At 40.3% G+C, this 13,858-nt stretch overlaps 1 protein-coding gene across 1 annotated transcript in view; it reads right to left on the bottom strand.

The window, feature by feature from the left end:
* The window catches only part of gab2.L (GRB2 associated binding protein 2 L homeolog), a 102,497-nt gene extending 88,759 nt beyond the window's left edge, over positions 1-13,738 (bottom strand). The window contains exon 1 of the mRNA XM_018247789.2: positions 13,192-13,738. Within this exon, the coding sequence (XP_018103278.1) occupies positions 13,192-13,263 (72 nt within the window). The 5' untranslated portion in view covers positions 13,264-13,738. The remainder of the gene's footprint in view (positions 1-13,191) is intronic.
* Between the last annotated feature and the right edge of the window lie 120 nt (positions 13,739-13,858).

The following is a 13,858-nucleotide window of genomic DNA, read 5'->3' as shown; positions in this document are numbered from 1 at the left end:
TTTATTGTTCTTGTTGTTAACTGCACTTGTTTCTGCATATTGTCTGTAACCTCTGAAATGCATCTAAATTGCCACTGTACGTTCATGCATATGGTATACTTTCAATAAAGCAGTATTGTTAAAAAAAAAAAAAGACTGATGGAAATTAAGTCGAAGGTTTTTTTTGCTCGAATAGGTCCGAATTTGAATCGTACGAATTGAAGGAATATCGCATTCGATCAAATTCAAGTTTTTCCGATTTTTCAAAGTCCACCAATTGACTCCAAATAGATTCTAGGAGGTCCCCCATAGGCTAAAACAACAATTTGGCAGGTTTTAGATGACGAATGGTCGAAGTCGAATTTTAAAGAGAGAGTACATGATAAATTTCGATATACTATTTGCAAATTCTAATTGAATTTGGACTATTTCCTAATAATTTTCATACACCAAAATAGCTTGAAATAGAAAATTTGCCTCGACCTTTGATAAATCTGCCCCCAAGTATTACACCTTATCTGTGCAACACCTCGACTCTTCAGGAGGAATTTGGGGCCCTGATTGTAGAGATCAGGGGTAGCACCTTGCCAGAGCCTCACATCTACACACGGACAATATTTACAAGTTTAAAAAAATTATTGTATTTGGAAATCCGCCATATTTGTTCTAACTCCTCCCACTCTTCCAAATCCCACTTCCTTTTTAACCCGCAGTGTGGGTAACCAGCGCTTAACCTGAGCTAGGTACATCACCGAGAAACCTCATTTTTCTTGGGGGTCGAAGCACAAGCCCAAACAAGGGCCCCCCTAAACTTGAGTGCACTGCGCTTTATGTTCTTGTGTACACACAAGAACATTGTTATTTGTGGTTTTTGAGTTATTTAGCTGTTTATTCAGTTTGCAATTTCTAGTTGCTAGGGTCCCAATTACCCTAGCAACCATGCATTGATTTGAATAAGGGACTGGGATATGAATAAGAGAGGCCTGACTAGAAAGATGAGTAATAAAAAGTAACAATAACAATACATTTGTAGCCTTACAGAGCATTTGCTTTTAGATGGGGTCACCGACTCCCATTTGAAAGCTGGAAAGAGTCAGAAGAGGAAGGTAAATAATTAAAAAACTATAAAAAAATAAATAATGAAGACCAATGGAAAAGTTGCTTAGAATTGGCCATTCTATAACAAAAAAAAAAGTTAACTTAAAGGTGAACCACCCCTTTAACCAGCATATAAATGGAATCTTCTCCATTGTTTCCTGAATACCATATGTATGAGGCAGTCGCCATACGCAGCCCCGCAGTGCAGAGACATTCCGCTTCTTGATAATTCAGCTATAATTACTATTGCACACGCCATGCACATATCCTGCACCTTATATGCCATTCCCAACATATGGCTACACCAGGAAATGACCTCGGTCACCTTAACATAATGGAATAAAAATATGAATTGACTCCACCCGGGGCTATTACACAGAGAAGTAACAAGAACAATACAGCGTGTAACCTCTCCACCCAAGTAATAGTACAGATATGGGACCTGTTATCCAGAATGCTCAGGACCTGGTGTTTTCCAGATAAGGGATCTTTCTGTAATTTGGATCTTCACCTTAAGTCTACTAGAAAATCATGTAAACATTAAATAAACCCAATAGGCTGGTTTTGCCTCCAATAAGGATTAATTATATCTTAGTTGGGATCAAGTACAAGCGACTGTTTTATTATTACAGAGAAAAAGGAAATCATTTTTAAAAATTTGAATTGTATTAGGGATGCACCGAATCCACTATTTGGGATTCGGCTGAATCACTGAAACCTTGGTGAAAGAGTTGACCGAATACCGAACGGAATCCTAATTTACATATGCAAATTAGGGGCAGGGAAGGAAAAAGTCGAAAAAATTCTTCTTTTGTGACGAAAAGTCATGTAATTTCCCTACCCACACACAATTTACATATGCAAATTAGGATTCGGTTCGGCCAGGCACAATGATTCGGCCGAATCCGAATCCTGATGAAATGGCCGAATCCTGGCCGATTTATGAACTGAATGCTGGATTCTGTGCATCCCTAATTTGGATAAACTGGAAATGGGGTCTATGGGAGACGGCTTTCCCATTATACAGGTATGCCGAGCCCATACCTGTACATTCATGCAATTGCTGCCATTAATTTGGGGAGTCACCCCAAGCCTTCCTTAATAATGTCTGTGTCTTGCTATAAGTTAATTTTAAGGGGAATTTTCCCTTTAATGAAACTAAAACTAAACAAAAAGCTGGATTATTTGGATAAAATGGAGTCTACTGGATACCGCCTTTACGTAATTCGGAGCTTTCTGGATACCGGGTTTCCGGATAACGAATCCCTTATCTGTACAAGGTACTGTTTGATTATTACAGAGAAAAGGAAATCATTTTTAAAAATTTTAATTATTTCCTAAAAGTTTCTTTAAAACTGTTAATCAAGTCCTGTCGCACTTCATATGGGGGGGGAAAACACCCCGAGTGGCCTGGCGTAAATTAGTCCCCACCACTAAAGAAGGGGGTCTAGGATTACCAGATTTATATCTATATTACCTAGCCAGTCAACTGCACTATGTTAAATGGTGGTTTGACCCAGACCCTTCCAACCCAAACACAAATCTCCATGCACTGGCTGTGGGATCACTGGAAGGACTCAGGCATCTTCCATATAGAGCACCAGCAGATTATAACAACCTACCAGCAGTTATGGCTACTCCAAGGAAGGCTCGGACTCTGGCACTCAAGCTTTATCCCCAACACTCTCCGGTCCTAACCCCGAACACACCCCTGTGGGCGAACTCCTGCCTTACCCATTTTCAGAAGTTCTCTGATTTTTTATACTGGCCTAAAAAAAAGAATTAGACGTTTGCAAGATGTCCTAGATGGAACCACATTTGGATCTTATGAATTCTTTAAAGAAAAACTCGCTGAACCCAATTTATCCCAGTTTAGATATTTCCAACTCAGGCAGGTTTTTCAGGCACAATTTGGTAGACTGGATATTCAAACTTCCCAACCCCAATTTGAAGCACTACTCTGGTCTGCATCACTAACTAAACCAACGTCAACACTGTATAAAACCCTAATTCAAACAATACCCTCACCTTTTAAAACAGCTTACTGTAAATGGCAAGCTTGCATCCCAAACTTTACTGAGGAGGAATGGGATGAAGCAACAGACAATAGTTACTACTACTTATACTCTGTAAGAGACAAGTTAATTCAATTTAAATGGTTACAACAATTCTACCTCACTCCTACACGACTCAGATCTATGGGGCGCAATCCAGAGGCAAAATGTCATAGGTGCGGGGCAGAGGGGGCAGACTTTCTACATATGCCCTGGAGCTGTCCCCCAGTAGCCAAATTCTGGACTGAGGTTCTCAAACTCCTAGATGACAAATTGGATTTCCCAAGGATACTTACACCACAGGTGTGTATATTGGGAATTATAGATGATGTAATAACTACCAGCCATGCCAGAACTAGATATAGAACCCTCTTATATTATGCCAGGAAAATAATTTCTATGATGTGGATGGGCCCTAAACCCCCCACAGTGCAAACCTGGATTACACTAGTAAATCAAAATCTGCCACTCATTAAGCTCACCTTGAAATTTGATAAAATATGGAGTCCGTGGTGGGAGGCGGGGCTGGGAGGTTGTGGTTCTCTTACATAACTTCCGAATTGTGAAAAGTTGATTTACATATCCAAGAGAACCGAAGTCTATGACAATGTAACCCTAATATTGGGGTCTTAATGAGTAATTGCTTCTGCTTTAGAGACAATGCAATATCGGCCAAAGTACTGGGATGTCCAGTCAGTACGATGTTAAATGCTTAAAGGGATACTGTCATGGGAAAAAAACATTTTTTCAAAATGAATCAGTTAATAGTGCTGCTCCAGCAGAATTCTGCACTGAAATCCATTTCTCAAAAGAGCAAACAGATTTTTTTATATTCAATTTTGATATCTAACATGGGGCTAGACATATTGTCAATTTCCCAGCTGCCCCAAGTCATGTGACTTGTGCTCTGATAAACTTCAATCACTCTTTACTGCTGTACTGCAAGTTGGAGTGATATCACCCCCCCTCCCTTTCCCCCCCAGCAGCCAAACAAAAGAACAATGGGAAGGTAACCAGATAGCAGCTTCCTAACACAAGATAACAGCTGCCTGGTAGATCTAAGAACAACACTCAATAGTAAAATCCAGGTCCCACTGAGACACATTCAGTTACATTGAGAAGGAAAAACAGCAGCCTGCCAGAAAGCATTTCTCTCCTAAAGTGCAGGCACATGTCACATGACTTGTGGCAGCTGGGAAATTGACAAAATGTTTAGCCCCATGTAAGATTTCAAAATTGAATATAAAAAAAACTGTTTGCTCTTTTGAGAAATGGATTTCAGTGCAGAATTCTGCTGGAGCAGCACTATTAACTGATGCGTTTTGAAAAAAACATGTTTTCCCATGACAGTATCCCTTTAAATACTTGTCATGGAAATTGTTCCTAATACCATTGAATAGATAAGGCATGTTTTTTTTTTTTTTTTTTTTTTCTTTTTGTCTATTTATTTTATGTTGTGAAAATAATAAAAAGTTTCATCTATAAAAAAAAAATTTTTTTAATTATTTGATTATAATGGAGTCTATGGGAAATGGCCTTTTTGTAATTTGGAGCTTTCTGGATAACGGGTTTCCGGATAACGGATCCCATATCTGTACAAGGTACTGTTTTATTATTACAGAGAAAAGGAAATCATTTTTAAAAATTGTAATTATTTGATTATAATGGAGTCTATGGGAGATGGCCTTTCTGTAATTCGGAGCTTTCTGGATAACGGGTTTCCCAATAACGGATCCCAGAGGAAAATGAAAGAAATTCTAAGTTTCCACTAAGAATTCATTACAAGGTTCAATGGTTACTGGTTGTGACTCCTGAAACAATGTAGCAGAAGACAGCGGATAACCAGACCCGGAGAAGAACGCAGTTCTTGCGCAATTCTGTGCGATGCGCTGGTGCAACTAGTATGAAGTAGCACAATGCACTCGGCAGCATCAATGGTACGACGCAGATGAAAGGAAAAGTGACCCATTTGGGCAACCGGATTAACGTGTGTTTATTTTGTGGTGATTAAGAAGTGAATTGGTGGCGATCGCATTACAGCACAAATACCCCCGGGTTGCGCCTCAGTAGAAAGTAAATCCTTATTTCCTGTACAATCACCTCGTACATCGTCAGTCCTGTAATCATTGCGTCCACCTGCTCTTCTGCAAATAACCTCTTATCTTTCCCTACAGTGCGGGAGCGGAAGGGAATTACGGGCATGAAATTTACAGTCCAAAAATACAATTAATACTGGAACCACCTGCCAAAAAACAAACAGTTATTGCAGAATTAAAGGGTAACTAGACGCAAACGTTTTCCAACTGGATCATGCAAAGTATGCTGCCATACAAGCTATGAGCAAACTAAAGCTCCCCATAGACGCGACGATTCTTCTTGCCGAATGACCGATTTTAGGGAAGTCCGACCAATCCTTCGAAATTATCGTGCGGTTAGTGGGATTCGAACGATCGAACATCTTACGATTTTTCGGCCGACATCTGTCAGGAAATTGATTGGCCAGGTCGAAAAATCTTTGTTGGTCCCAGTGCAATCTATCTATGTTTGCAGGGCCAAGCAAGCAGCTCCCATTTGTTTTCCTGCCAAATTGGTCTTTTTAGTTGATGGTCAATTCGTAAGATCGTTCTGAGAAAATCGTGGACTCACGATGAGGATCAAATCTTTTAAAAATCTCCACATCTATGGCCAGCTTTAGGGACTGTTCCTGCTGAATTGTGCTTAGTACAGGGAATACCTATGCTGTCATAGTTTTATGGGATCTCTCTGTACAGACTATCTATGAGCAAACTTAGGGACTGTCCCTGCTGAATTGTGCTTAGTACAGGGAATACATATGCTGCCATAGTTTTATGGGATCTCTCTGTACAGACTATGAGCAAACTTAGGGGCTGTTCCTGCTGAATTGTGCTTAGTACAGGGAATATCTATGCTGCCATAGTTTTATGGGATCTCTCTGTACAGACTATGAGCAAACTTAGGGGCTGTTCCTGCTGAATTGTGCTTAGTACAGGGAATATCTATGCTGCCATAGTTTTATGGGATCTCACTGTACAGGCTATGAGCAAACTTAGGGGCTGTTCCTGCTGAATTGTGCTTAGTACAGGGGAATACCTATATTGACAGCTTTACATTATCCTTCTGAACAAGCTACAAGAATAGCAGAAGATCAAAAAAGTGTTCCAAAGTTAAATAAAAATAATGAGAGCAAAAAAAATACATTGGTCGTGGGATCTGCAGCCTCAGGAGCAGCCAGTGGCCAGAACATGGAAAGGTGGAGGTCACTTTGTGTAAAAACCTGTTCTTACTTTAAAAACTCAGTGTCAGAAACAGATGCATTGGGCCCATTACAGAAGTGGAGATCCAGGGTGTGCTATAGATAGTGCTAAATGTTGTTAAGTGGACTTATGGAGGTAATTAATAAAGGGCTCAGTCATTAATATTGTCCTTGGCTGTGGCCCACAAAGACCACGGGCCACCAAGAGATTTGCTTTCTGGGATATTAGCAGTTTTAGACCTCCAATATCTGACAGTCAGAGACCATATGGTGAACCGAAGATGTAGGGGGCACATAGTTAGGGTTGGATCATCCAAGCTTTTCATAATTTCTTTATCATATAAGGTTATTTACATACATATAACACATTGTGGCCCGGCAGCCTTGAGGAGGCCAATTGTTGTGTAACTGCAACTCACACTGTATAATGACATATATAATAGAGACCAGTGCGAATGTCTCAGGCTCGATTCAAACATCTGGAAGATGCCGTACCCCACCCTGGCTCACTGCTTATCTGGGTGGAGTGTGAGTGTTTATCCCTAAATTGACAGGATTTCCTTATTTAACCCTCAAGCAGCCAATCCCATCTGCAGCCCTGGGCCTGATAGAGCCAAAGCCAACACTCGATTGCTCCGGACTTACATGATCTCAGTTACATCTGCAGTAAAAAAATAAATAAATACTGAAATCCCCTGGGTTAGGAATATTTTTCAGCTGATTCATAGGCGGCAACTGCTTTCTAATATCGGCTACCAGTGACATTTACAAAGAATGGAATTTAATATGAAGTTACAGGGCAGGGATCAGCACTAGGAGCTGAAGGAGTTTAATATGGAAGTCGGAGAGGATACAGTGTAACGATGCAACTGCCAGACTGTGGCCCTATAGGGGCCCTGCACCACTTATGTTTCTACACATCCCTGGAAAATGTCTCTTTAACTGAATTATGTAAACGAAGGCAGGAACTTGCATCGACATCCATATGTATATAAGTATGCTTTCTTAAAGGGGCGGTTCACCTTTGAACTAACTTTTAGTATGTTACAGAGTGGCCAATTCTAAGCAACTTTCAATTGGGCTTAATTTTACAGTTTTTGAATTATTGTTTGCCTTCTTCTTTTTCCAGCTTTCAAATGGGGTCACTGACCCCATCTAAAAAACAAATGCTCTGTAAAGCTACAAATGTATTGTTACTTTTTATTACTCATCTGTCTATTCAGGCCTCTCCTATTCATATTCCAGTCTCTTATTCATATCAGTGCATGGTTGCTAGGGGAATTTGGACCCTAGCCACCAGATTGCTCTCATGCTCTCTTGCCAGGATCAGTTAGCAGAGTGATCAGTATCAGTAAGGCAGAGGAAACAACACCACTGCAGTTGAAATATGCATGGGGGCTCCAGGATAGCCATGCTTTAATAATAATAATAATAATAATAATAATAATAAATGTGATTATTAGATATATATAGCATTTTTATTGTAGTTCCAGCTCCCTCTATCATGACTCTCAGAGACTCAAGGGCTGAAATGGAAGTTATGCTCAGTGCAGTGGAGAAGTGGTTAAAGGAACAGTAACGTCAAAAAATAAAAGTGTTTTAAAGTAATGAAAATATAATGCAGTGTTGCCCTGTACTGGTAAAATGGGTGTGTTTGCTTCAGAAACACTACTATTGTTTATATAAATAAGCTGCTATATAGCAATAGGGGCAGCCATTGAAGCACAGTATACACAGTAGATAACAGATAAGTACTACTATAGTTTATATAAACAAGCCGCTGTGTAGTCATGGGGGCAGCCATTCAAGCACAGGATACACAGTAGATAACAGATAAGTACTACTATAGTTTTTATAAACAAGCTGCTGTGGAGCCATGGGGGAAGCCATTCAATCACAGGATACACAGTAGATAACAGATAAGTACTACTATAGTTTATATAAAAAAGCTGCTGTGGAGCCATGGGGGAAGCCATTCAATCACAGGATACACAGTAGATAACAGATAAGTACTACTATAGTTTATATAAACAAGCTGCTGTGTAGCCATGGGGGCAGCCATTCAAGCACAGGATACACAGTAGATAACAGATAAGTACTACTATAATTTATATAAACAAGCTGCTGTGCAGCCATTCAAAGAAGAAAAGGCTCAGGTTACACATCAGATAGCAAATAAGCTCTGTCTGTCTAATGGTGTTATCTGTTATCCACTATTTAACCTGTGCCATATAGCCATTTTTCAATTTCCACCATTGCTACACAGCAGCTTGTTTATATGAACTATAGTAGTGTTTCTGAAGCAAGTAGATCAGTTTTACCAGTGCAGGGCAACACTACATGATATTTTCATTACTTTAAAACATTTACATTTTTTGGTGTTCCTGTTCCTTTAATAGGAGTGTCAGTCCAGTGTAGAAGTGGTTAATAGGAGTAACATTACACACAGTAGAACAGGGTGAGTGAAACAAGATCAGGTCAGTATTGATCCAGCAGACACAATGATGAGATGCAGAATGTATTGATGGAGGGTTCCTGCATTTGCAGGGTGGGAGGGGGCTCTCTAATCCTCTCCTGTTACAGCATTAAAGAACAATTCCCTGAGGGGTCTCAGACCCCCCACCCCCCAATAAAAAATGACAACTAATACACTGGCCTATATCTGGGTTGGGAGTCAGTAGGGCAAAGACTTTACCATCAGCAGCAATGTCATAGGGTAAAGAAGAGTTTTAAAAGGTTGGTCCAACCTTTAAATGAACTGTTAGTATGCAAGTGATATTCTGAGACCATTTGCAATTGGTTTTCATTTTTTATTTATTGTGGTTTTTGAGTTTTTTAGCTCTTTATTCAGCAGCTCTCCAGTTTGCAATTTCAGCAATGTGGTTGCTACGGTCCAAATTCCCCTAGCAACCATGCATTGATTTGAATAAGAGACAGGAATATGAATAGGAGAGATCTGAATAGAAAGATGAGTAATAAAAAGAAGCAATAACAATAAGGGTTTTTTTTTTGTTAAACTTTGAATCTGGCTGAGGTTATTTGGGCGTAATTCGAATTTTTTCAGCTTTTTTAATAACTCGTAATTTATTAAAGCCCACACTGCAAAAAGCCTGAATCCAAAAATCCGCCATCTTAGACCTGCCGAGATTGTATATAAGTCAATGGCAGAGGTCCCTATCTTATTTGGAAGTTTCTGTGGTCTGCGCTGGAATTAGCCCGAAAATCTGACGATTTTGGGCTTTTTTGGGCAAAAATCCCAAAAATTCTGGGTTTTTGGGGAATCGTACAATACGGGTGTTCACTCGATTTTATCGGGTCTTTTCCCGAATCGATTAAATCAAACTTTTTTATTAACAAATAAGGTATGGGAGCTTGGCTGTGTTTTTTTTATTTAAATAATGAGATAAATTTGGATTTTAGGAAATAACCCCCTAAATGTGTAGCCTTACAGAGCATCAGTTAATAGTGCTGCTCCAGCGGAATTCTGCACTGAAATCCATTTCTCAATTTCGAAATCTGACATGGGGCTAGATATATTTTCAGTTTCCCAGCTGCCCCAGTCATGTGACTTGTGCCTGCACTTTAGGATGGAACTACTTTCTGGCAGGCTGTTATTTCTCCTACTTAATGTATCTGAATCAGTCTCAGTGGGACCTGGATTTTACTATTGAGTGCTGTTCTTAGATCTACCAGTGAGCTGTTATCTTGTAATCTATCTGGTTACCTTCCCATTGTTCTGTTGTTAGGCTGCTGGGGGGGAGGGAGGGGGTGATATCACTCCAACTTGCAGTACAGCAGTAAAGAGTGACTGACGTTTATCAGAGCACAAGTCACATGACTGGGGCAGCTGGGAAACAAACAATATGTCTAGCCCCATGTCCGATTTCAAAATTAAATATAAAAAAATCTGTTTGCTCTTTTGAAAAATGGATTTCAATGCAGAATTCTGCTGGAGCAGCACTATTAACTGATGTGTTTTGAAGAAAAAAAAACATGTTTCCCCATGGCAGTATCCCTTTAAGTAAAGAGTCAATATTACTTATTTACCAACAAGAACAATCAGTCAAGGTCAAGACGTCGGTCCATTATAAGATACAATTAAGGAATAATCAGCCCATGGGGGATGCTGGGAAATGGAAAAGCTTCAGCCTAATAAAGAGCAAAGTTATACTTTGGTAATGAGACATGAAATCCATCTGTCCATCAGGGGTGGAGGTAGCAGACATACGGCACGTGATAATGGGTGATCCCAAAACAGTCTGTGCACAAAGGTGCATCACACACACCGCTGTTTAGCCAGTCTATCCTGCAGCTGCTGCAGAACTTCAGGAATAAGAGAGAGGAGTCCAGTATGGCCGAGGGATTATCACATGACTCAATAGCACAGAGAAATAAATATTAAGTGGGTGTCCAGATGAGGAAATGCGTTGTTACAGAAATATCTTGTAATGGCAGCAAAATGACAGCAATTTAAACACAGGCAGAGAAGATGGTATTCTTGGGTGCTGTCGCCCATGGGTGAGGCAACAAAACCGCTACACGGGACAACTCCCAGCATCCCTTCTGCTTGCTACTGGTTTATATGGCTGATCAGTAATAACCTCCAGATCCAGATGAAAACACAGAGCAATTACCTTATAAAGGGTTAAACTCTATTTCCCCGGAGGCCCATATATTACACACTCAGGGCGGTCAGTAGAGTTAGCTGCATCATTTATATCAAGGGAGTGAGAAATGCCCAACCTGCAGCCCTCCTGCTATTGCTGAACTACAATTCCCAGAATCCCCTGCATGCTGGAAAAAAAAAAGTGACACTGCTGATAAATGTACTGACTGGGGCTCATTTATAAACTTCGCGCAGGGCAGATTGGTTCGCACAGTGAATATATTTGCCCTGCGCATGGTTACATTTATAAAGCTGAATACGCGTGTGCAAACAGAATTACGATTTTTTTTTCACAATGCAAATGTCTATAAGAGCTTTTTAAAAATGTCAAAAATCGCAAATTGCGACTATTTATGTGCCCACGCTGCTTTGAATTATGCCACAACTTTGGTGGCGGACAAAATATTGGCAAAACAGTTTTGCTATTTGCGAACTTACCATCAACGCTATGGGCGCACTCGAGCAAACACTCGTCTCAACAGCGGAAAATTTATTCACAATGCGAATTTGCAAAAACCAGAAAGATGGGTACAACAGTGCAATATATTAGCGTTCAGGGAAAAACATGGGCAATACAACCATTTGCGACTAAATTTGCGCCGAGCGAACTTTAGAAATGACCCCCACTATTGACTCTACTAAAAACTCTGTCATATAAGAGCCAATATTGTTCCTTTTGCTACTCAACCCCCCCCCCCAAAAGCTGCTTCCTCTTAATCCCAAGTATTCTCACCATAAAGTCTTATAGAGAACCCCTGTTCTATGTCGCGGAAGAGAAAGTCGCACTATAAACCAGCAGGGCAGTATTTATGTTTGTAGCTGATTAGAATAATAATAGTAATTATAATACACAAAAAGCCATGAATATCTTGCAAATGATATCCTTATAAACGGTGAGTAGTGATGTCATCTGTTATAAACGGTGAGTAGTGATGTCATATCTGTCACATGACTCACTGAATCTTGTGTATTATAATTAATAAAGTAACCCTTCAGCCTTGTGTTTTTATATGGTCATGGAACTCCTCGTTGACTTATAATATCCTTCTATTTTACAATAGGGAGTACTTTATTCACTATATAATACGCAAAAAGCCATAAATATCTTGTAAATTATATCCTTATAAACGGTGACTAGTGATGTCATTAGTTATATTAGTGAGTACTGATATCATCAGTTATAAATGGTGACTAGTGATGTCATTAGTTATATTAGTGAGTACTGATATCATCAGTTATAAATGGTGACTAGTGATGTCATTAGTTATATTGGTGAGTACTGATATCATCAGTTATAAATGGTGACTAGTGATGTCATTAGTTATAATAGTGAGTACTGATGTCAATTGTTATAAATGGTGAGTAGTGATGTAATTTATGTCACATGACTCACTGAATCTTGTGTATTATAATAATAAAGTACCCCTTCGGCCTTGTGTTTTTATACGGTCATGGAACTCTTTGTTGACTTATAATATTCTTTTATTTTACAATAGGGGGTACTTTATTCACTATATAATACACAAAAAGCCATGAATATCTTGTAATTCATATCCTTATAAACAGTGACTAGTGATGTCATTAGTTATAATAGTGAATACTGATGTCATCAGTTATAAATGGTGAGCAGTGATGTCATTTCCGTAACATGACTCATTGAATCTTGTGTATTATAATAAATAAAGACCGTGTTTTTATATGGTCATGAGACTCCCCGGTAATTTATAATATCCTTATAATTTACAAGAGGGGGTACTTTATTCACTATATAATAATGATAATAAAGCACATGGGATAGAGGCGCATTTTCCTCGCTTCTGGGACGTCACTGGCGCAAACAGCTGCTCACAGGGAAGAACAAGAAAGGGAAACAGAAATCCCGACAGCGCAAAGTGCTGCCCCCGCTGAGTCATAACTGGAATCCGACACACATCGGGTTAATAATTAATGTGGCTCCTCCCACTTGTGTTTACAGTTTCAGTTGTGCTCACCTGTGACAGGTGCACCCCCCCAGCTGACAAACTCATACACACCGTGCACTGTGGGTTCTCACTACCGAGCAGCAAACACACAGCCCCATGATCGCAGCTCCCCTGCCCAAATACTCCCCATTTACTCACATATCTGCGCAACTTCTTCTCTGGGGGAGATTTTCGTAGCCAGCCGCAGTAAAGCACTTCTCCTCCGCTCATCCTGGGAATAAGGCGCCTCCTTGTTGCTCTGTTAGTCCGGCAGCATTGAGACCTCAACCGGCTCCGGCTCACTCACTTTCCATTAGTTACAGTTCCATGGGGGGCATCTCTCTCTCGGTTTCCTTCAATTAGGGTTGCCACCCGGCCGGTGAAAATGATGGTTGATCCCAATATTATTAATAGGGGAAAAAAGATAAATATATAGGAAAGCCGGTATTTTATTCCAGATAACCCTAGCTGCAATTAAAGTACCATCAGGGGGTCCCAGTCTGTTCCGTGCAGTTACAGTAGCCTGGGTGGCTATGGGTTGCCTGTGTCCCAAGCTACACAAGGACAGTAGCCCCTCTGTGCCAGAGACAGTAGCCTCACTGTGCCTTCCTCCTGGGTGCTGCTGTCCCCTCTTGTCTCACTCACAGCTGCTTTGGGAAGCAGGAAACTGCCTGTGTCTGTGTCTCCCAGAGCATTGCAGCCTGGCCACACCCATATGTCAAAAGTGGGCGTGGCCAGCCAGCCTTAGCTTTTAACCCTTGCAGGGAGTTTGACAACGCCTTTGCTGAGTCAGGAAACCAAGTGGTTAACCCCCCCCCCCCGCTTA

The sequence above is a fragment of the Xenopus laevis genome, chromosome 2L (assembly GCF_017654675.1).
Source record: "Xenopus laevis strain J_2021 chromosome 2L, Xenopus_laevis_v10.1, whole genome shotgun sequence".
In the NCBI taxonomy this organism is placed as follows: domain Eukaryota; kingdom Metazoa; phylum Chordata; class Amphibia; order Anura; family Pipidae; genus Xenopus; species Xenopus laevis.
The sequence above is the reverse complement of the archived record's forward strand: the minus strand, read 5'-3'. Positions and strand labels throughout refer to the sequence as shown.